This window comes from Bubalus bubalis, chromosome 19 (genome assembly GCF_019923935.1).
Source record: "Bubalus bubalis isolate 160015118507 breed Murrah chromosome 19, NDDB_SH_1, whole genome shotgun sequence".
Lineage (NCBI taxonomy): Eukaryota > Metazoa > Chordata > Mammalia > Artiodactyla > Bovidae > Bubalus > Bubalus bubalis.
In genome coordinates, this window is record NC_059175.1 from 19,720,182 (window position 1) to 19,745,675 (window position 25,494).

The 25,494-nt window shown below is 38.7% G+C and overlaps 1 protein-coding gene across 16 annotated transcripts in view; it reads left to right on the forward strand.

Moving 5' to 3' along the window:
• Positions 1-25,494, forward strand: part of PDE4D (phosphodiesterase 4D) — a 1,672,581-nt gene that overhangs the window by 1,270,141 nt on the left and 376,946 nt on the right. The window contains exon 1 of one of the 16 annotated variants that reach the window (XM_006064840.4): positions 19,997-20,419. The exons of the other annotated variants lie outside the window; for them this stretch is intronic. Within the exon in view, the coding sequence (XP_006064902.2) occupies positions 20,130-20,419 (290 nt within the window). The 5' untranslated portion in view covers positions 19,997-20,129. Of the gene's footprint in view, positions 1-19,996; positions 20,420-25,494 lie in introns of those variants that run through there. 16 annotated transcript variants of the gene reach the window in all.

Consider the following 25,494-nt stretch of genomic DNA (forward strand, 5'->3'; position numbering starts at 1 on the left):
AATAATTCTGTAAAAAAGAGGGTATCTGAAAGTATAAACATAATATGAGCACAGGTGCAAAAGTTGCACTATATGGAGTAATTGTTTTCTTCATTCACTGTGGATTCTGTGAGTTTTCTTGGAGCTTTTAATCCCTAGTACCTAGGAGATTGAGAGCCATGTTCACACGTTTACCTGGAGAATAATTTGATGGACTGCATTAAAAGATGGAATTGAGACTACCTAATAGCGTCACACAACTCTTAGGACTTAATTTTCTCTTATTTTTAACTTTTGGACTAAATTGACTTTAACATAAACTGATAGAATCAATCATATGGAATTTTTCACAAACTTATATCAGACCCTGACATTTACTAGTTTATATTCTCAAATGATACTGGTTTATATATACTTATATATGCATAAACATATACATATATGTATATACACTGATACATACTCACACACACATATATATATACATATGTGTGTGTGTATATATATATATATACACATACATATATATATAATCAGTATGCATTTGTGCATACTCAGTCATGTCCGACTCTTTGCAGCCCCATGACTGTAGTTCGCCAGCCTCCTCTATCCATGGAATACTGTCCAGGCAAGAATACTGGAATGGGTTGCCATTTCCTCCTCCAGGGGATCTTCCCAACCCAGGGCTCCTGTGTCTCCTGTACTGACAGGCAGATTCTTTACCACTGAGCCACCTGAGAATATATATATATTCATTTCAGCCACTGATATATATATATATATCAGTATATAAAAATATATATCACACATATCAAGGTCAAATAAAGTTGTGAACATTTAAGCACCAGCTGTTGTCCATGGGTAGGTGAGGAAATGGATGACTTGGTTTACATAAACTAATTACCAAAGAAAATAGAGAAGCCTTTAATCCTATCTTGAACAAAGCAGAATTAAATATTCATTACAAGAAGGAATAGCAAAATTTAAAACAAAATAATGAAATTTCCCTGGGGTCTGATTTCTAAGAGGTTTGAGGGATTCATTGAACATATGTTTGTTTAGTTCCTGCTGCGCTGGGCAGTCCCTGGATTACATGGCCCCAGGAAGTTCATAGCCAAGTAGAACACAAAGCACATAGCACTCTTGTTCTTGACAGCACAGTTTCAGAAAAAGGAAGATTGCAATATGCATTAGGTCCTAGGAAAGAAGAAAATTAAGATGAAGAATAATTCCAGTCATTACAGACGCCTTCAGCATATTTATTGTCATTTACTCATGTTTAGCTCACCAGCTAACCCGCAGCAAATTTCTGTGCAACCTTACCTTTTTTCACTGCCTTATTTATGAGTTCTCAGGTAACATGAAGGAGAATGAGTCTGAGTCTTTCACACCTTCAGCAGGTTCACTTTCCGTTCTAGAGAAACCATAGGCACACTTTTTCACAGCTGAAGCATGTTAGTTAACATTCACCGTATGGACACACAGGTTCCTAATTGATCATGAAAAGCACACAGTAATACAGTTGTCTAAAAACTGTCTTCAGAAGATGAATGAGTTCTAGAAACCTGCTGTACGATGTAGTGCCTATAGTTAACAATGCTAAATTGTGGACTTAAAACTTTGCACAAATCCAGAAACCAAAGAGGCACAAGGGAACTTTTGGAGGTGATGGATATATTTATCACCTTATTTATGTGGACAGTTTCTTGGATGTATGTATATGTCCAAACTCATCAAATTTATACTTTATATATGTACAACTTTTTGTATACTGTGGCGGATTCATTTTGATGTTTGGCAAAACTAATACAATTATGTAAAGTTTAAAAATAAAATAAAATTAAAAAAAAACTATATTCATTATATGTGCCAACATCTCCAACATTGAGATAAATGAGGATTTGATATGGAAAAGTTCGTGACATTCATCTCCTGGCGCCAGTCTTCCCTGCCCAAATCCTTGTGGAATAGAGTCAACATCAATTGCTCTAAAATTCTGCTTTCATTATTTCACTCCCTTGCTCAGAAACTTTTGATGATTCTTTGCTTTTAAATGGAACAAAGGTACTGCTCCTAACAAAACAGTCAAAGTTTTGCACAATCTAATATAAATCTTTTCTTCCTACCTTTTCCTAATGACCCCTCTTCATAATAATCTCCCTTCCAAATTCTAGTGATTTACCATGCATGGGGTACAGCTTATCATCTTGTGCATTGGATGTATTGGACTTCTGAAGAGTAGTGACTGCCTGTATAAATTTGTCAAAGGACAATGCCAGTGACAGATACTTATTGGTTAATAACTATCAATATTGATCTCGAATGGCTGTCAGATCAGTGAGTTCAGCCACTTAGCAAATATATATTGAACCCCTACCACTAACAGACCCTATTAGTTGCCGGCATCAGCAGGAAACAAAGCTGAGTTTCTTTTCTAACGAAATTTCATTTTTGTGTTTGGCGAAGGATAGACATTGTGAAATACATATACAAGATATACAGTATGTCATGATGATAAGTTCTGTGAAGAAAAACACCACCAAGTAAAGAAACAAGAGGGACAGCGGTGCTATTTTAGATTGAACCGTCAGAATGGATCACCATCTCTATTATAAACTGACCTTGGGATCTTAAGAGAATGAAAGGACCATGCTCATGTCTGAAGCAAGAGCATTTTTGGAAGAAGAAATAACAAAGTGCAAAGGTCCCGAGGTCGGAGCGGGCACATTGTGTTCAAGAAACACAGTGGTTCCTGGGTGAAATGATGTGGGTGGAACCCAGTAAGCCAGAGGAGGAGAAGGAAAAGAGATTAGGGTGATTGGAAAGGACTTTAGTAAGCCATGATGAAGAGTTTGGATTTTATCCCAAATGAAGTGGGAAACAGAAGAGGGTTTTGAGCAGAGAAATGACGTACATTTGCAAAGAATCACTCTGAGTATTCTGAGAATAGGCTTGGAATGAGGACGGAAGCAGGAAAGAATGGTCAAGAAGCCACTTCAGTAGTCTGGGCAAGAAACAATGGTGACCTGGACCAGGGTGGTGGCCGTCGAAGTGGTGCCAAGTGACCGGACGATTCTGGCTCCAGTTTGAAAACAGAGCTGACAGTATGTGATGATAGATGTTCACATGGGGAAAGAAAAAAAGAAATGAGTTGAAGATGATTCAAGGGTTTGGGCCTGAGAAAACTAAAAAGAAAAAAAAAAAAACAAACAAAAACTTGTATTTTCATTTGCCGAGTTGAGGAAAGACAAGGAAAACACTGATTTAGTGGTAAGGTGCTGGAATGGGAACCTAAAATTCAGTGTGGGCACTGGGAGGCATATTTGTGGGCAGAGGCTTCACACCCTGCCCCCTCCCCCCAGGACCCACCCCAGAGTCCACCCGCACCCGTGGCACACAGAGCCTGTGCGCTCCATCGACTTCTCATCTGGGCAGCTGGGAACTTTCTCTGTTCAAAGGAGCTTGCTAGACTGTGTGTGGGCTGCCCAGAGGGCTTGTGACTAAGCACTCCCAGGTCTATCCTCAGACATTTAAAGAACAGAGTATGCTTACACACCACACATTCCGCTTGCTTCAGTGGGACGAGCCCGAGATGTGTGTATACGGTCACTCAAAGCCGTCCCCAAGAAGGTGGATTTCCATGTGCTCACCGTGATCACCTGCTCACTGATGCATACGTCACTGATTCTTGTCCCTCCCTGCCCTACTTTCCCAACCTCTAATTTCATACAATTACCTCCCTGCCACCTCTCCAAATAAAGTATCTGTGCCAAGATTTTGCTGCATCTCTCAGTTCAGTTGAGTTCAGTCATTCAGTCGTGTCTGACCCTCTGTGACCCCGTGGACTGCAGCATGCCAGCCTGGGAGCAATTCAACCAGAGACTATTATACATCCAAATGTCAATGTCCAACAAGGGGGAAAACATGCTATTTTGAAAACAGGGAAAATGTCAGGGGTGGAGCTATAGCTGGGAGGTGTCGGTCTTTGACAAGCCCATGTGAAGTCACAAGGTCTACGTATGGGCTGGTTCGTACATATATTTGTTCCTTCCTTCTCTACCTCATGTTCTTTTTTCCATGCGAACATGGTGCTCATCAGTGAACAGTCTGAGATTTTAACAGAGGCTGCAGCAAAATTTCTAGAGAGTAGTAGCTGAAGGGGAGAAGGCAATGGCAACCCACTCCAGTACTCTTGCCTGGAGAATCCCATGGATGGAGGAGCCTGGTAGGCTGCAGTCCGTGGGGTTGCAGAGTCGGACACGACTGACATGACTTAGCAGCAGCAGCAACCCAAGGAGTAATGACAATTTGACTGGAAAGAAGAGGGTCTTGGGAGCTTGTCTTGAATCTACATTTGCATAGGAAGGATGTTGTTCTTCCTTTCTACGTTATTTGGGGTGGTTTGGTAGCTCAGCTGGTAAAGAATCTGCCTGCAATGCTAGAGACCTGGGTTTGATCCCTGGCTGAGGAAGATCCCCTGGAGAAGAGAACGGCTACCCACTCCAGTATTCTTGGGCTTCCCTGGTGGCTCAGCTGGTAAAGAATCCACCTGCAATGTGGGAGACCTGGGTTCAATTCCTGGGTTGGGAAGATCCCCTGAAGAAGGGAACAGCTACCCACTCCAGAATTCTGGCCTGGAGAATGCCATGGACTGTATAGTCCATGGGGTGGCAATGAGTCAGACGTGGCTGAGTGACTTGCACTTTCACTTTAGAGAAACTAGAGATTATGGAAGGTCATGCCAAGCCACCCTTTGGTATTGTTACTGCGATTCATGGGGTCGCAAAGAGTTGGACACGACTGAGCGACTGATCTGATCTGATCTGATCTGATAGTTGATTAACAATGTTGTGATAGTTTCATGTGAACAGCAAGGGACTCAGTCATATATATACATGTATCCATACTCCCACAAACCCCTCTCTGATCCAGGCTGCCAGGCAACACTGTGCAGGCTCCATGTGCTATACAGTAGGTCCTTGTTGGTTATCCATTTAAATATAACAGTGTGTTTGTGATATTACTTTTTTATATACATTCTTTTTTAAAAATATATTCCTTTTCCTTATGGTTTAATCACAGGATATTGAATATAGTTCCCTGTGGTATACATTAGGACCTTGCTGTTTATCCATTCTAAACGTAATAGTTTGCAACTCCAACTCCCTGTCCATCCCTCTCCCTCCTCCTCTCCCTCTTGGCAACCGTAAGTCTGTTCACTATGTCTGTGAATCTGGTTCTGTTTTGTGGATAGGTTCATTTGTGTCATGTTTTAGATTCCACAGATGAGTGATATGGTATTTGTCTTTCTCTTTCTCGCCTACTGCACTTAATGTAATAGCCTCTAGTTAAATCCATGTTGCTGCAAATGACATTATTCTGTTCTTTTTTTATACCTTTTTAACACTAGTGTATGTTCAGCCATACTATTTCACTTGCCTGGCTCAAAAACATGTTTTGTATGAGTTTGAGGAAGAAAGTGAGTAGAGATAATGGAGATCCTCATTAATTAGGTAGGAGAGCCAATCACAGGCAAAACAGAGACTATACTTACTTCCAATCAGTTGTTCAACTGATGTGAAAACAAATCATTTTCTCACAAATCACTTTCTCTCATTTTGAATGAGACTGTATATCAGATAAAACACAGCTCTTCTTGCCATACATTGTATCACCTTCCAGAGTAATTTCAGTTTTTTTGCAGGAAGCATCCAGAATTTAACGTTTCCTGCTGTGCAGTTATCCAAATCATTGTAATAATGTAAACCAGTGGAATCACTTACATGAATAAGATTTTTATTCTAAGTAAAGAGCTAATCCAAGCATAGAAAAAAATGTCCTTAATTTCAACATGCCTGAAAGGATAGCATTTTTTATCAGTCATTATCATGTAAAGTTTCAGGTGACTAGTATATTTCCAAATGGTCCTTAGAACCATACTAACATTTTGTAATTAAGTGGTTCTCTATTTTTAAGATGAATGGGCAATATTTGATTTTAAACATAGCCTCAGTTTTCCATATTCAGTTGCCTTTTGTCAGATGGAGAAACAGTATTCGTTAGAGCAAGAGAGCAAGTGTGTAAAGTAATGGGGACGAACACGTGTGCTGATGTTTCTACCTTGGGGAGGTTATTTTTGAAACATTAAATGTCAAGAAACACAACCATGTGGAATATTTATGTACACATTTAATTGTAGAGAAGTAGGATACCAAGTCTGGGATACCATATATGCACTCTCTGTATGGAAAGACAGGAAGTCAGTTCCCAGATGATGAAGGCTAAGCAAATGCCCTGTAGGTCTAATTGAAGCTCTTGGCTCTTTGGATGAAGGCATGGTCCTGGTGGGCTTCCCTTGTGGCTCAGTGGTAAAGAATCCACCTGGCAATGCAGAAGACACGGGTTCGATCCCTGGGTCAGAAAGATCCCTTGGAGAAGTATTCTTGCCTGGGAAATCCCATGGACAGAGGAATCTGGCATGCTACAGTCCATGGGATCGTGAAAGATTCAGACATGACTTAGAGACTAAACAATGCAATGCAAAAGAGTCCTGACAACCTCTCTTCACAAGGGGGAGCTATGCATACATCTAGCTCTTTTCATAGAATATCTTGCACCCTGGCATGAGCTGGGTCCCTAAACCTACAAGAGCTTGGTCTGTCTCTTTTTGCTTGTTTTCTGGCCAGGACTCTTTTACCTCCAGGAGCAGACTGCTCTGTCTTCTCTAGTTAAATATCTACAGACCGCATCATGCTGCTTCTAATTTGATTTTAAATCATCATCGTAGACGTTAAATGGTGTGTGTGCTTTCTGGCTTCCCTGTGCTTCTCTCTCTGACCCTTTAACATCTCAGCAATGTGTAACCTATGAGACATGTTTAACATGAATTCAAAAGTTTTTAATCATGACCTTTGGTTGAAATTTAATCAAGTTAAAAGTCTAACACTCCTGGTGGGAAAAAAAGAAACTTGAGTATTCAAGGATTTTAATAGCACATATTTATTTTTATCTAATTATAAAAAATAATCCCCTATGCACTGCAGACAATTTGAACATTGCAGAAAAGAATGTTTAAAAAAGCCTATCATCCTACTAACCAGAGATAACCTTGTCAACTAACCAGAGATAACCTTGTCAATATTTTGGTGTATATTTTTATTAATTATATTCATTGACAAATGCTTTTCATGAGTAACTAGAGTCTATCTAGTATTAGTAGCTTATAATGTACTTTTTTCGTGTTATATAATTATTATTTCTTTTCTGTGATGCGAATAGTTAAGATCTAGTCTCTTAGAAAGTTTGATGTTTATCATATAATATTGTTTATAATCATTGTACTGTGCATCAGAACACCAGGATTTATTTAGCTACTAGTTGTAAATTTGTACCCTTAAGTAATATCTTCTCTGTTCCCCACCCCTCAGCCCCTGTAACCCCCATTTTACTCTGTTTTCACAAGTTCAACTCTTTTGGATTCCACATGTGCATGATATCATACAGTATTTGCCTTTCTCTGTCTGACTTATTTCCCTTACAGAATGTGCTCAGAGCAAACCTATGTTGTCACAAATGGAAGGATCACCATCGTTTTCATGACTGAATAATATTCCATTGTGTGTGTGTATATACTAGCACAAACTTTATAATTCCCTTTTAACAAAATGTTGACACTAAGATCTTCTTGAAAATGCCACTCTATGCTTTTTTGTTTTTTCTGTATTTGCCATTTTCATTCAACCCTGTGCTAAGTTAGTACTAGAGTTGCAAATACATATCCTTCAGTTCAGTTCAGTTCAGATCAGTCGCTCAGTCGTGTCCGACTCTTCGCAACCCCATGAATCGCAGCACGCCAGGCCTCCCTGTCCATCACCAACTCCCGGAGTTCACCCAGACTCACGTCCATCGAGTCAGTGATGCCATCCAGCCATCTCATCCTCTGTCGTCCCCTTCTCCTCCTGCCCCCAATCCCTCCCAGCATCAGAGTCTTTTCCAATGAGTCAACTCTTCGCATGAGGTGGCCAAAGGACTGGAGTTTCAGCTTTAGCATCATTTCTTCCAAAGAAATCCCAGGGCTGATCTCCTTCAGAATGGACTGGTTGGATCTCCTTGCAGTCCAAGGGACTCTCAAGAGTCTTCTCCAACACCACAGTTCAAAAGCATCAATTCTTTGGTGCTCAGCCTTCTTCACAGCCCAACTCTCACATCCATACATGACCACTGGAAAAACCATAGCCTTGACTAGACGGACCTTTGTTGGCAAAGTAATGTCTCTGCTTTTCAATATGCTGTCTACATTGGTGATAACTTTCCTTCCAAGGAGTAAGCATCTTTTAATTTCATGGCTGCAGTCACCATCTGCAGTGATTTTGGAGCACCCCAAAATAAAGTCTGACACTGTTTCCACTGTTTCCCCATCTATTTCCCATGAAGTGATGGGACCAGATGCCATGATCTTTGTTTTCTGAATGTTGAGCTTTAAGCCAACTTTTTCACTCTCCTCTTTCACTTTCATCAAGAGGCTTTTTAGTTCCTTTTCACTTTCTGCCATATCCTTAAATGTACCTAAAGAGTCATTTCTCTGAATCTGAGAGGCTCCACAGTCCTTGGAACCCCTGGGAGCCAAGGCTTCTCAGATGACGCTACAGCACTTACTTCTTGATTGTATTCTTTTCAAGTATCCAACTCCAAAGATTAACAGAGAGTGTTTAGTAATTATTTGTATGAGTCTTTGGTTTCATGGAGACTGAAGTTTCCTTTGTCACTTTTATGATGTCATTTGATGTCATATGATGACCTTGACCTGCATCTCAAATTCCTGAGAAGGTAGCAAGCTTTTTCCGCAGACATATCAGAAATAGTAGGTGAAAATAGATTCATTGATATTAGAATTATTTTTCCCTTTTTTTTACAAAACAGAGCCTCTTTTTTGTCCATAACAACCTAGGCCTAAGATTGATGCATTGATATAATATTCATTTAAAAATATAAGGAAACAAAAAATCCAGAGAAAAACCAAAGTTCCCATGTATTGAACAGCTCCTCTGATTCATAGATATTATAGGATATTTTGTACAATATCAGTAACTGTGTAATATTCCCAATCATCTGACAGAATTCAGTTTACTAGGAATTAGCCTGTATGAAACAATTCAGAAAACATATTACCTAGGACTGAAGGTGTATGCAACCTCATAATTGACAGTTTTTATCACTTAAATGGATATTTATTTTGATAATTCATAATCCTGTAGCAAGTCTTCAACCTTTACTTTGCAATCATTTGTTTACTTTTGTAGTAAGGTTCAGGAATTCAAATTTCTTATGATATAGTCATTGAATAGGAAAAACACATTGTCTTTCTCCCACAGAGTCCTTCCTTTAAAACAGACTCAATATGAAAGCACAGAGACTTCAACGTTGAGTTCAACATCAGGTACAAAGCCATATGTAATTCGTCAGATGCATCTCATTATAACAATGCTGTTCTCATTGCTCAAGTCCAGTATGATAATCACCTTTAAAGAAACAGCTCTTAAATGTTACTGTCAGAACCTAAGTGGTGTCTTCACAGATGTTTACTATAAAATTCTTTCAACTTTTCTGAATTTTTGAAATTTTTCATAGTATGATTTTGGAAAAAATATATATATTTTTGATATGGCAAAAAACATATTCTGCAATTTTTCTGAAACAAGGTTTATATGCCTCCTCAAGTTTGTGTTTTAGAAATCTGTAATCAGCTTATTCTGGAATATTCCAGAGCTGATTGCCCTGTTTATGGCATTCTATTTTCTGTAAAAGAGAAATGCCAAGGAACAGTCAGTTTTAATGTTGTGAGCAATATTGATATATTTGATTGAGAAAACACTAACCGCAAGAGGTTACAGAGATGTTTTTATGAGGTGAGATGTTTTCCCAGTCTCAAGCCTGTATAAAGAGGGACCATTTTTCCTTTATATACTTAGCCGCTTACCACTGAGTTACACCCACACGCTACACTAAGTATGAAATAAGAAATTATTTATAAATGTCTCTCTCCTGCACCCCTCCCAGTTTGAGATAATATTAAGACTAGACTGTCAGAGGAGCAATATTTCCCCTGGACTGGGTGCTGTGAAAGGTATTTCACCAAAATTACATTATTAGATTTGTTTTTAGTATTGATCATCTGAAAACTCACTTTCTCCTTAATTATATACATTTTTCATAAATAAGAGCTCATGTCATTATTCATCTCTATAAATATTTTATACCTGTTCTCTTCCTACTACCCTGATACTTTTTCAAAACGTAAGGCCCGTCCAGTTTCTTCTAAGCCTTGAGGATCAGTCTTCTGTTTGTTCATGCTCTGTTTGGGCATAATTGTGTTCACCATCCATCATCAGTGTGCATCTGGCCTGGCACCTGGCACACAGTAAATGCTTAATATATACTTATGAGGGGATGGAAGGGCAGAAAGAGAAAGGGGAAGAAGGGAGGGAAGGAAGAACCTGCTATATTTGCCATGTGAATGGCCTGATTGTGCACATGTCTGTTTTGAATGTCTTAGGTGGTTTTGAGGGATAGCTAGAAAGTGGTGCCTTAAATTGTATGCATCCGTTTATAAAACAAATAACAAAAGTATGCTGTTTCTTTCACTGTTACTCAAACACCCAGGTTTCAGTTTTAGCTCCTTATGAACTGCTAGCATTGGTTGGATGGACTGAAAAGTGTTTACATTTCTTTTCTGTTTAAACTATACAGAGAGAAAATACAGAACAATACACAGTGCTACAAACACTGACATTATATTAATAGTATCACTTCTCAAGTCTTGACTAAACCCCACCAGGCGTCCTCTCACTCCGCCCCTCTGCCTAGTTATCACAGTTGGGTACAATCAGTGCCCACCTACAGCCTCAGTCCCATCTGAGAGCTACAGACCAATCTTGTTCCTAGAATTAGGAACTTAAAAATCTTGGGTAAGCCCGCTGCAGTGAAGACAAGATTTGAGATGGGCAACGTTAACTTAGACTCACATCTCCATCTATATTATTTTCTGTGATATCTGCCAAGTTACTTAACCTCGCTGATCCTCAGATTGCTGCTCGTCTGTGAAGCAGTGACAGTGATGTCTACCGCTGAGTTGGCCAAGACAAACTCAGATTATTCAACTCTTGTACCTGTTATCTGTTCCTTTTGTGATAATCCAAAGCTTCCTCCATGACTTAACTCTCCGGTGCAAGGGACCTGCCTTCATTCATCCCTTAGCTCACTTATCACCTAGGCATATACTGGTTAACAATCTGAGTTTTACAATTGGAGAGGCCTCAGTTTTAATCTCAGATCTACCACTCACTGGCTGTGTGAACACAGGGACAAATGACTAACGTTTTAAGACTCCATTTCCCTAGCTGGAAAACAGAATAAATATAAGAATAAATGTATCAGTATATTATTATAAGGATAATATAGCTTACGTTAAGCCCTTGAAAGTAAAAGTATTAGTTGCTTTGTTGTGTCCAACTCTTTACGACTGCATGGACCGTAGCCCACCAAGTTCCTCTGTCCCTGGAATTTTCCAGTCAAGAATACTGGAGTGGGTAGCCATTCTTTTCTCCAGGGGATCTTTCCAACCCAGGGACTGAACCCAGGTCTCCTTCATTGCAGGTGGATTCTTCACTGTCTGAGCCACCAGGGAAGCCCATGTTAAGCCCTTCCTTACCACATCATGAGTGGTTGTAATTGTCATAGTAGGGCTTCCCTGGTGGCTCAGTCGGTAAAGAATCTGCCTGCCTTGCAGGAGACCCAGGTTTGATCCCTGGATCAGGAAGGTCCCATGGAGAAGGAAATGGCACCCCACTCCAGTATTCTTGCCTGGGAAATCTCATGGAAATAAGAGCCTGGTGGGCTACAGTCCATGGGATTGCAAGAGTTAGACACAACTTAGTAACTAAAAACCTCCACCATTGTCATAGTAAAATAAAGAATTAAAAAAAAAAGAACCCCAGCCTTGTGATGACATTTGCTTCACATAATCAGTCAATACTTAGAGAGTGTCAGGCTGAAGAAGGGGTTCTGGGGATGGTATATCAGCAGTAAGTGCCCAGAAATGGGAGAGTTTATGAATATTGGCTCCAGTAAATGGACATCCAGATTTAGCGAGATATTGAATAGTGTCATGGAAAAAAGTCCCAGTGCCAAAGTTGAAATCATGAGGTTGTTATTATTTAGGGATCCATGGTATTTGGGGTCTTTTTTCTTTCTCCCAGGGGAGCAGTTTTGTTCCTCAGCCTGGTAATTCCATCACTGCTTTTCTTGTCAGTTAACATAGTTCTAAAAAACTGAAAGAGGCCATTTCTGCCCTTATTTGGTGCGTGGTCAACAAGGAGAGCAGCGTGAGTTGGAATCAGTACTGTGAATGCTTTTCCAATTAAGCAACCTGTCTTCAGGACCCCATAAGTTTTCAAAAAATAAATAGTCATGTTTCTATATTTAGGTGAAGGCCAGGATTTTGAACAATTGAGAAAAATTCCATCAGCTAACTTTGGTAGAATCCTTTGCTACTTATTTTTTTTTTTTTAGTGTTTTTAAATAGAAGCAATAGAAGATTTTTAATTTGCAAATAAAATATTAAAATTTTGCTATAGGATTAATCTTTAAAACATGCCAGATATTCTGTCCTTGCACACAGGAAAAAAAATTTCAAATAGGGGAGGAGAAAAGGACCATCAAAACTGAAGATTGATATCTTCTGTAACTGGTTAAATAATACACCAACTTACCATGCCCATATAGTGACCATTTTAGAGGACAATTTTTAAAACTTTAAGTGTTTCTAACAGTAAGAAAAATAGTTTTCTTGTTCTTGAAAACATTTACTGACATTAGTAGCAATTCCTAAAATTTGGGGTGGCATTTTCCTAAAGCTTTTCTGTAGATTATTCTATTCATTCATCTTAAAAAGTTTTTTCAATGATTTTCATTTGGATAAGACACTGAATTCACAAGATCAGGCAACAGTGCTCAAGGTCATATGGCAAGTTCATAGCATAACTGTGGCTCTAATTCCCCCTACTAGGGCTGCCCTGAATACTTGCCCAGTGGTATTTCATCAAAAAAAAAAAAAATTTCTGGGAACAGGCTTGTATTCATTTGGTCATAACAGTAACAGTGTTTTTTCTGATTTTGTTGTTTTATTTTTTTTAATTTATTTTTATTGAAGTATGGTTGATTTACAATGTGTTAGTTTCTGCTGTGTAACAAAGTGAATCAGTTATACGGACTTCCCGCTTTCTTATATTCTTTTCTCATATACATTATTACAGAGTACTGAGTAGAATTCCCTGTGCTGTACTGTAGGTCCCTCATTAGCCCATTTTATTATATATAGTAGTGTATATACTTCAATCTCTATCTCTAAATTTATCTCTCCCTCTCTTTCCCCCTTGGTAATCATCAGTTTGTTTTCTACATCTGTGACTCTGTTTCTGTTTTGTAAATGAGTTCATTTGTATCCCTTTTTTTAGATGGAATATTCGTTTTATTTTATTTTGATTGATTGCTACAAGTGTGGCTTTGTCAGAAGGTACATCTAAGGGAAGAGAAAATAGATAAATCCCACCTAAATTACCCATGGCAAAAACTTTTTTTGCTCCTATTTAGGAACATAAAAGAATATAATATAGGTGATGCATCTTATTTTCAAGAAGTCCTGAGATGATTGATTTACTTATTAAACAGAGTTATTGTGACTTGTTTAGTTTTCTATACACTAGGGATGCAGTAGGAGAGCAGAATTTATGTCCTCATGATGTTTGGGTCAGTCAGGGAAGCCAGTCATTGATGGAATGGGGAGGGAGGAGGGAGGAGGGTTCAGGATGGGGAATGCATGTATACCTGTGGCGGATTCATTTTGATATTTGGCAAAACTAATACAGTTATGTAAAGTTTAAAAATAAAATAAAATTAAAAAAAAAAAAGTAACTACAGATGTGCTGATAGTGACAAAGAGGAAGTGCAGGAAGTGCTATGGAGACATCCCTTAGTCTGGGAAAGCAGGGAAGTCTTCCTGGAGGAAGTGACTTTCAAGATTGAAGTTCTGTATCCACCCTTGCACTCACCTGTCAATAACTAAGCAGGGCTTTTTTTTTTTTCCAGTCTGCAATCAGGAGTACAGTACTGAAAAGAAAAATTTTCTGACTCTTAGAATTGTCATATACAGAAATTTAGACAAACACTTACTGACCTCAGAAGATTTTGCACACATTTAAAAACATAATGCCTAGTTCTTTATTTCAAGTGATTAGCCTATGTTAATTTCAATTTTTTTAATTTAAATTTATTTTAATTAGAGGCTAATTACTTCACAATATTGTATTGGTTTTGCCATGCATCAACATGAATCTGAAGCATTTGACTTTAGAAGTATTTCCTGTTAACTACTTAAAAAAAAACGAAAACCCTCCTAAGACTTTGTTAGTTACTTACTAGGCACTTAAGAAACAAAAAACGTCCTTCCCTTCCCTCTTATTTCTTCCTCCCTATTTTTTCCTCTCACCCCCCATTTACCCAAGTGTTTAGAAAGAACTCAGAGCCTCATTATATAGAAAGGGCTTGACCTAATTATCTTCCAAATTGATAAAACATTCCTAAAATATGTAGATAGAAAACTTGAGTGTTTAACAAAGTATTTTGATTCAAAATTTAGTCTTATCTTTTTTTATATTTAATCATGCATCTTGCCATTTATTTTATTCTATCTCTTAATAATTTTAGCTATTTTCAAATGGCAAGTTCTAGAGAGAGTCTGGAGAAAAAGGAAACTCTCCTATACTGTTTGTGGGATTGTAAGTTGGTGCAGCCACTATGGGAAACAATTTGGAGGGTCCTCAAAAAACTAAAGATAGAATCACCATATGGTCCAGTAATCCCACTCCTGGGCATATATCCAGACAAAGCTATAATTCAAAAAGATACATGCACCCCTATATTCACAGCAGCACTATTCACAATAGCTAAGACATGGAGACAACCTGAATGTCCATTGACAGATGAATGGACAAAGAAGATGTGATACATATATACTATGGACTACTGCTGCTGCTGCTCCTAGGTCACTTCAGTCGTGTCCGACTCTGAGCGACCTCATAGACGGCAGCCCACCAGGCTCCCCCGTCCCTGGGATTCTCCAGGCAAGAATTCTGGAGTGGGTTGCCATTTCCTTCTCCAACGCATGAAAGCGAAGAGTGAAAGTGACGTCGCTCAGTCGTGTCCGACTCGTAGCGACCCCATGGACTGCAGCCCACCAGGCTCCTCCGTCCATGGGATTTTCCAGGCAAGAGTACTGGAGTGGGGTGCCAATGCCTTCTCCGACTATGGACTACTACTCAGCCACAAGAAAGAATGAAATAATGCAGTTTGCAGCAACATGGATGGACCTAGAGATTATCATACTGAGTGGAGTAAGTCAGACAGAGAAAGAAAAGTATCATGTGATATCACTCATATGTGGGATCTAAAATAGGACACAAATGAACCTATCTATAAAACAGAAACAAACTCAGAAGCCTAGAGAACAGGCTGGTGACTGCCAAGGGGGAGGAAGAATGGGGGGAGCATGAATTCAGTTTTGAGCTTAGCGGAAGAAAGCTATTACATAGAGAGTGGATAAACAAGGTCCTAGTGCCTAGCACAGGAAACTGTATTCAGTATCCTGTGATAAATCATAATGGAAAGAAGTATTTAAAACGGATGTATGCATATGTATAACTGAAACTAGCAAAACATTGTAAATCAACTATACATATTTTTAAAGCTTTAAAAACTTCTTTAACAAATTTAATTAATAATTTTAGCTCTTTAATTACATTTTATTTCCACTTGTGCCCTGGAACATGTATGAATAAAGGGTACATCTGAAGCTGCTTAAAATGTAGAATATGCTTTCTTAATGCTCTTCAGACTATGGGTTACCCTCAATTCCGTTAGCACTCCACTGTATTACAGCGCATAAAAAAAACTTTCAGAACAGTTTCCTTCCTTTCAGAACATGGAAAGATTGACCTCTGAATCAAGTAGACACATATAAGATTTAGAATGACTATTTGAAAGCAATTCAAAGAAAATGTTAGTATAATTTTTCAGCATTTTCATTTGGAATAATAATTGATAGTTGATCATGATAGTGTATTAATGTAATAAGAAGCCTTATTTAAACCAAAATTACTTATACTGAATGAATAGGTTTTCAGATGTGTTTTAAATCCAGTTGTTAAATTTCCTTTCTGCATACTCTTGTGCAACAGATCACCCTGAAAATAGAATTGTTATAATGAAACTATTATCAGAGATAAATGATAACATGAAAATGAAGCTGTTTGCTTCCACATTAAACTCTGCTGCCTTTGAGTCTGCAACCAGCAACTATTTCAAAATACAGCATTATCTTGAACCCATATCTCTGTCTGCTCTGGTTTCCTGAGGCAGTGTATTTCAACATCATACAACCCCACTAATGTAACTCTTGGTGTCTCTGAAGCTTAGCTTAAACCTTCCCCTTCCACCTCTCCAATAGTGACTTGGTGTGTAAATAAGTGCTATGTGATTATATTTAAATTCTCCTACTTTTAAATTTAGGATTTTCAAAATTGATTCATAGTAACTATCTCCTATGGGCTTCCCTGGTGACTCAGCAGTGAAGAATCTGCCTGCCAATGCAGGAGATGCAAGTTCAGTCCCTGGGTCAGAAAGATCCCCTAGAGAAGGAAATGGCAACCCATTCCAGTATTCTTACCTGGGAAATCCCATGGACAAAAGAGTTTAACAGACTGTAGTCCATGGGGTCACACAACTTAGCGACAAAGAAACAACAACAAGCTATCTCCTATAAAGGAAATTCTGAATTTGTATCAAACATCAAGCCTTAAATTTGCCATTTTAACATCTGGAATCAAACCAAAATTGCAGAAATGTTCAAGGGACAAAGGTTCCTTATTTAGAGCTCTGCAAAACATAAAAGCTACATTACTGGCAGGAGATGGGCATTTTCTTGAGATTTTAGGGAGGTTAAGAATGAAGTGAATAACACCTGGGTGAAAGCAAAGTTTAGATTAAAGAATCTGGTTTTCCCTGGGATGTTAAGTTTAATCTCCAACTTGCAAAAGAAGAGTTTGTCTTAGAGATGAAACATTTCTCCTTGACATTCAATCATGCTTTTCCTGAAACTTCTGGAAAATAAATGCTTACTAATAGGACAGAAATTAAAATATTCAAAAGATTTCTATTTCATTTCTTTCTCTACCGTTTAGCACACGAGAAGGGAAATTTATAAACAGCTGTGAGTGAGTGAAGTCGCTGAGTTGTGTCTGACTCTGCGACTCCATGGACTGTAGCCTACCAGGCTCCTCTGTCCATGGGATTCTCCAGGCAAGAATACTGGAGTGAGTTGCCATTTCCTTCTCCAGGGAAAACAGCTGCTTGAAAGATAAATGACAGCAAAGATTCATCCTAGCAAATATTTTATTTAACCTTTATATTGTTTCCGATTGCCTAAATTCTCATGTTTGTGAAGTTTTGTGAAGTACTAGCTAGTCCCAGAAAATGATATTAATGGTTATACTTAAAACACTAAAATCAAAGTTAAAAGTTAACTTTGCTCATTATTAATCTCGGAAGTAAACAGTGTATTTCTGTGACTTTGCTGAGACCTGGTCACCTAACAGAGATTATGCCTAGCTATACAGGAGAAATTAGATGGAGGTGTTTGAGTAATTATTTAAGGAGAAAAATAGCATTAACACTGGCAGATACTTCTTGTAACTTCATCTAATTTCGCATTAGGAAAAAAAGGATCCAAGTTTCCATTTTCCTGGTCATCATTTCACATTCATAGTTCTGTTGTTTTGATCATGTTTAACTTTTCCAGATGTCTGCTTTCGAGAAGCGGAGGGGGGAAAGAAATCTTTGGGTGATAATGAAAAAGACAACTTTGCATCTCTTCAATATACATTTCTTGCAGAAAAACGTAGACATTCTGTAATACCTCCATCATGCATTATTATTATCCCCTTGTATTTTATCAGCTAGGTATCAATTAACAGAACATTCTTTTCAAAAGTAAATTAGAGTGGACAAAAACAAGTTTTAGTCAAAATACCTGCCTGTTGCTGACTTTAGCCTGAATGGTAAGAAAAGGTCCATCTTTCTATGACAAATGCATTTGGAATAACAATGAAAATGATATTTTTCTGCCCCCAATGTTGTGTTTATGGACTGCAGCCTTCATTGTTAAAAACCAGTGACACTTTTTGATCTACAAAATTTGAAATGCCACTGAATAAAATGAGACCTTTGTATTGCATGGAAAGTAGAAAAGTAAATCTTTGCCAGTACCTTCCCTCCTGTTCTCTTGTTTGTTCTTTGTCTACCCTCCTCTCTCCCTTCATGCCATTCCACCCCTCACCAGTTTTCAGCGACATCCACCCTCCTCACCCAGACTCCCAATTTTTTTTTCCACTGTCTGGCTTCAGTCTCGGATGAAGCCATTCCACTACAGACCAAGTTGTTCAGCTCTGTGTCAACTCTGCCAGAAATGTTTGCATTTCCCAAGAGCTTTCCTGACATGGAAATTTAATAGAATAATGGAGTGAAGTGCTAATAGTGGAATTTAACACACCGAGAAATGCAGACTGCTGTAAGTATGGGCTCCTTCTCAATCCTTTCAAAGACTACCACCAAGATGACCACCCATATTGCTCTTGTGAAATGAGGATCCAAACACAAAGGCAAAAAAGATGTAGTTTGTGAAGTATTAAAATCCTGCTAGTTGATTTCAGAGAGAATATGTTTGTTTTTGAACTCTTGGCTCCTCCGAGGTCCCTGCTGTTCAGTCAGCTATCACTCACCCACTCTTTTAACCCATCCGTCAGATAACAAAGAGGTGAAACCATAAAAGCACATTCTATTAGTCATCCCCAAGGCTGATTTGAAACCTGTGTTCTCAGGAACCCCTGATGTGCTGGATGCCATCGTGAAAAAAAGTGTCATGTTGACTGACTTGAGCTTTTACCAAAACTGTGAGAATACTTTGGACCCCTTGGGTATATGAGATAGATTGGGCTCTCAGGGGGGTCTCAAAATTTGGCCAAAGTGGTGGTGAGCACCAAACACAACTGTTGGTCAGTTTTGCCCAGTCCAGAGGGGGTTAAATCACTGCTGGGCATTCCAAACCTCTCTAATCTTATCCTGGAGAAGTGGAGTTCTGCCTTGGTTTACGGTTGAGGTCACCAGCAGGGCAGTGTTTAGACAGGGACTGATGGAATTTCGCAGCATTGTTAGCATTAAATAGCGCTGGTGGTAAGGAGCCATGATGGTCCTGGGTTCCTCTGACTCCTGGGGCACAGCCTTGAAACAGAGGCCTCACCGAGATGTGCTGGACTCGTAAAATGTGTGAAGGGCTCTGTGTGGCTTTTCATCATTTGTTTAATTTGAAAGAAGATTATTTTAAGGGACTTATCATAGAGTTAAGAAATGTTTCGAGGGAACAGAAAACGAAGAAGAAAATTGATCTTTGTTACCGTCAAAGTCACGCGTTACAGTTCACTCTCCGAGGTGACGCAGTATCTCCTTGAGGGAAAAGCTGCCAGAAGTGTTGAAAGTGATCTGCCTGTTTTCTTCTCAAGCTGACTTGCAGGGAGGCCCTGGTATTTAGAGACTGTTAAATCCTTGTGGAGGGTTTACTAATAACTGTTCATCCCTGTTTCTAAGAGAAGTTGAAATAAGAAACATGACATCTGGCAGCTAGTTGTGTGAAAATTAGTAAATCTGTGTCGAATTTCCCAGTCATGGGCATGTATTTACTTAAAAAAAAAAAAAAAAAAAAAAGGCCTTTGTTTCCTTTCTTTTTCCCTAAACTTCACACTTGATATTAAGGTTTACCCACTTCAGTCATGCCTTTCACAATGTGTGTGTGTATGTGTGTGTGTGTTTGTGTGTGTGTGTGTGTGTGTGTGTGCGCGCTTGTGTGTGTTGTGCTTTCCAGGAGTGGCATGTGACTGTGCTGTTTAATCAGGGCCATATTTAAAAACAAATTTTCAAGGGAGCGTTTCTCATGTTATTAATGAGATGAAGTCGGAGTGAAGCAAGCTGTGTCGCAAAGGGCAAGTGTCATGAGGCAGGAAGTCCCGGCCATCTCTTCTAGCTGTGCTTCAGCCACCTGCCACCTCGCTGGCAGCCCAGAGCAGGCTCAGAGGAAATGCCCGCCCTTGGCCGCAAGTGCCTACTGCTTCTCCAGGGGCCCCCCTGCCCCAGGGCTCTGCACCCACTCTGACTTGCCTCTGTCTCCAGCAACCCCGGCACCTCCTTCACACATGGCTTTTGTGTGGGACCCTCGGGGAGCCTCAGTGCCAGCACTGTCCACAAGAGTCAAGTCAAGATCACGATTCTCAAAGTCTTACAGGTATTGTTCTTTCCTTTTTGTGGCTGGGATCAATTTTTTTCATCAGCCTCCGTCGCCCTAGGCCCCCTGCAAAGAAGTCTCGTGCCCTGTATTGATCTGTTTAACTTCTGTTTCCTAGATTGCCTTCAATTGGCAGGATAAATGGGCAGTATACAGAATAGGAACTGTGAAGATGAGAACCTTAACAGAGCCGAGGCTATTTGGGAACCCCCAGAAGCAGAAGGAAATTGACTAACTCTAAAAGCTGATTTTGAGAGTTAAATGGTAAACTTAGAAAAGCATCCCCGTGGCTGGCATCTGGAAAACAAGTGTGTTAGCCCACTTAATGGACGTAACGTAGCCAGATTCTGTCGTACTAACTTTCGGTTAACCCTTGAAATAGCAGGGATGGTTTCTTGTTTGGTTCAAGAAGCAAACAAACAACAACAAAACACTTCTGTGTATGTATAAGTGTTTCAGGTCCTATTCACATGGAAAAGTAGAAATTATCTCTATGGTCTAGATAGTAGTTCGGAGTTTTAATTTTGCCAAGGGGAATTAGATACCACAAAATAGAAGGGAATATGTTCTTAATCTGTTATGTCCAAAGATTTCTGTGGAAATATATGAAAAATCTTGAGCTCAAGACTTAAATAAATTGTCAGTGACAGGTTTGCTTTACATCCAACTTAGGCTTATTTTAACCCAATAATTTGGAAAGAAAAAGAAGACATTGAGAAAAATCTTTGATTTCCTTTTTGCTTCAGTATTCTAGATGTTTACAAAGAAAAGATTGACCCTTCACACATTTTTTTGGTTTTGATTGGTTAGTCTGTAGCATTGCAAGCTATTTCACCAGTAGCAAATAGAGGTGAAATCTTAAGCAAAATTTCAAGAATTTCTTTAGACAAAATGTAACATATCTGGAAACCACCAGGCCTGTTTAGAATTATGCATTAAATTTGGATTCAAATGTGTTCAGATTTACTTGCATAAACACAGTCAAAGTTTAGATTAAAATAATCCACAAGAATTGTTTATTTGTTTTAGACAGTATTAAAGATGGTGTCCTTGGAATTTTTTAGGGAACTAAGAAATCAAAAAGACTCAAATTATAATCTTCCCTAGTAACAAAGAATAAGCAAACTTTGACAAGGGATAAATAAAAGATGGAAGTTAAAGTTTTAAGTAGCACTTCCTTACTTCTAGATGTACTGCCAGTTAGTACTTCTACTTCAAAACAGAATAAACATCATTTATTTTTATTAATTATGTTAATTTGTTACAGTTAAGAATGATTCAAAGTTAGAAATTATATGCCTACTATATGCTTTATATTCTACTGAATTCACATCTCATGCTTATTATTTACATCTCATGCTTCTTATCTGCTAAGTTGTATGCTTATTTAAGATTTGTAAGCATTACTGTGCATATTTCCAATAGATGGTGGCTTCTAGAAACTCCTTACCGTTGAAATCTGATAACAAATTTCCAAATATCATGCATATCTAACTGCTGGGTAGGGTAAAAGAAATAGCATGTTTGTCTAAAGGATTTCAGAAATCTTGAGAAATGCAGAGTTTAAACTCTCCTGTGTGATCTGCAGATATATTATGAAACTTGCCTTCTTGGTCTGCCAAAGATATTTTCATTTTCTTGTCAGTTTTATCCTTTCCAAAATAGTATAAGCACTGGTATGTCTAAGGATGAATTTTCTGTATATTTAAATGCCCTGAGTTTGTAGTTCTAACCTTCTTTCATAACAAGTTTAAGAGGTGAGAATGACATCCTGAAAAGCCATTAAGGACCAGTCTCTTTTGAAACTTAAGAGACTCTGTTGCTCATTCATTTGCTTTTAATTTGATTGTTAATTTACCAAATAATATTAATTGTTTATATGTACTCTCTTCACTCTTCTGTGGGCCCTATTTTCTCTATCCATTTGGATTAAAATTTCCTTGAGTTCAGAGGCTCCTTTCCATGCAGGGGGAATACCATTAATGCATATTTGATGAAACATCTTGCTACATACACTCTCACAGTTGATATTACTCAACTAAGAGAGTTGGATTTCTGTGTGAAAAATCAACTTGTGGATATGATCAGGACCTATCACAAGCCATGAGTTCAGTGGAAAGTTAAAAAGCTAAGACAGCAGTTGGACACTCTGACCTCACATTTTCAGAGGTCTCTTAGTACTAAAAACAAGAATGGACATTCAGTCACAGCACTGTGCTGACAACGGTGGGGGAAATGTTTATTGTATCGCTTTAAACTTTTATCAGACCACATCAACTCAAATTCACGAGTCACAGTATTTATGCCTATGTACATGCACACACATACACACATAGACATACACCCACACGTTTAAATTCTACATTTATCTTCTGAATGACAGTTTCATTGCATAGCTTCCCTGGAGTCAAAAGTATTAAGCTATTTGATGTAAACATTTGAAATACCCCACAGTTTTGCAACCGAGCTTTTGTATTTCTTCATTTCTTTTTTAATCTATGAGATCTTTAAAGCAGGGAAGTAATTTAAACTTATCTTGACCTTTGAGAGGCTTTAGATATAATTCTACTAGTGAAGCAAATGACATAATGAGGCGTTAGCCAAGATTTCTTGGTTGAATTTCTCATTTACAAGTTTTTTTGGTTTAATAAACATAATTTTATAGTCTGTAAAATTCTCACATGTGCCCAGTAGAGGGTTTTTTTTCTTTTCCTTTGAAAGATGGAATGGATATTATGCATGACACTGGTAATACTCTAATGTTAAGCTGGAATATTTGTCTCTGGTATTGTTTTCACTCCCTGTGGCATTCGGGCTGAAGGAAAGCCAGGTCCATAAAGAGTCTGATTTTTTTAAAGTAACCACAAATCATATGTATTTGATGAGTGTTGATCCCTGCGAAGCCCAACCTTGGGCAGTACTACAGTGTTTAAAATAGATTTGAAAGTTGTTCTTCAACAGTGATGAGTTCTTGCCTTTTGTGGATAAACTATACTTTTAGAGAAAGCCAGACATAATTAACGTATAACTTATTAAGCTAAATTTGATTTGATGCAGAAAAAGAGAGAGACAGGAAAAGAGGATTACGTTCTAAAGAGACTGATTTTCCTCTGTAGCCCTAGAATGAGAGCCACACCTCTTGTGTCTGCTTTAGAGGAGAGACAGAAGGGAATGACGTGCTTCCGTTAGAAATGAGAAAGTGGTATCAGTGAGTAGACTCATGTTTAAATGTAGTTTAAATGTAGTACCTCAAAAACTGGGAAGAAAATTATCTTGGAAGCCAAGAAAGAACAAAGAGCTAGGACTTAGCAGGTTGGAGGACTCTGACAATTCCCCAAGGGAACTCTGGGACCTTTTGTTTTTTAAAAATGTTATGGTTTAAAATTATAGTAACATTCACAGAAACTTGAGTTTCTCTTTTTCTAGAAAGTTACCCTTTTAGAGATGGTCTTGTCTTCCAATCTGAACAAATCACAGAACTTTGTCTTTTCAAAAAGGAATGTTAAAAGGAACATTTCTTATGAGGTGCCTATGGGTCCATCTAGTCGAGGCCATGGTTTTTCCAGTGGTCGTGTATGGATGTGAGAGTTGGACTGTGAAGAAAGCTGAGCACTGAAGAATTGATGCTTTTGAACTGTGGTGTTGGAGAAGACTCTTGAGAGTCCCTTGGACGGCAAGGAGTCCATCCTAAAGGAGATCAGTCCTGGGTGTTCTTTGGAAGGACTGATGCTAAAACTGAAACTCCAGTGCTTTGGCTACCTCATGTGAAGAGTTGACTCATTGGAAAAGACCCTAATGCTGGGAGGGATTGGAAGCAGGAGGAGAAGGGGACGACAGAGAATGAGATGGCTGGATTGTATCACCAAATCGATGGACATGAGTTTGAGTAAACTCTGGGCGTTGGTGATGGACAGGGAGGCCTGGCGTGCTGCACTTAATGGGGTCACTAAGAGTCAAACACGACTGAGTAACTGAACTGAATTTGCTCACTAGAAAATGATGGCTAGAGCCAAAGTCTTAAAGAAATGAGTCCTGCCAACAAATCAGTAAGCTGAGATGTAACTTTCCAAGTTTCACATTAGTACCTCCTATTCTGTGGCATAAAAAAAAAAAAAATTAAAGCTTTTCAAATGTAACAGATGTTACTATCTGCTCTTTTTAGTGTTCTGTTCCATACCTCATCTCATTCAATTTTTAGGATAAAACAGTTGACCTATTTCAAATCCTCAAAGATGATGCTGTTAAAGTGATGCACTCAATATGCCAGCAAATTTGGGAAACTCAGCAGTGGCCACAGGACTGGAAAAGGTCAGTTTTCATTCCAATCCCAAAGAAAAGTAATGCCAAAGAATATTCAAATGACCACACAATTGCACTCATCTCACATGCTAGCAAAGTAATGCTCAAAATTCTCCAAGTCAGGCTTCAACAGTATGTGAACCATGAACTTCAGATGTTCAAGCTTGATTTAGAAAAGACAGAGGAACCAGAGATCAAATTGCCAACATCCATTGGATCATCGAAAAGGCAAGAGAGTTCAAGAAAAACATCTACTTCTGCTTTATTCACTAGGCCAAAGCCTTTGACTGTGTGGATCACAACAAACTGTGGAAAATTCTGAAAGTGATGGGAATACCAGACCACCTGACCTGCCTCCTGAGAAATCTGTATGTAAGTCAGGAAGCAACAGTTAGAACTGGACATGGAACAACAGACAGGTTCCAAATTGGGAAAGGAGTACGTCAAGGCCATACATTATCACTCTGCTTATTGAACTTATATGCAGAGTACAGCATGCAAAAAGCTGGGCTAGATGAAGCACAAGCTGGAATCAAGATTGCTGGGAGAAATGTCAATAACCTCAGATATGCAGATGACAGCACCCTTATGGCAGAAAGCGAAGAGGAACTAAAGAGCCTCTTGATGAAAGTGAAAGAGGAGAGTGAAAAGGTTGGCTTAAAACTCAACATTCAGAAAACTAAGACAATGGCATCTGGTCCCATCACTTCATGGCAAATAGATGGGGAAACAATGGAAACAGTGAGACTTTATTTTTTGGGTATCCAAAGTCACTG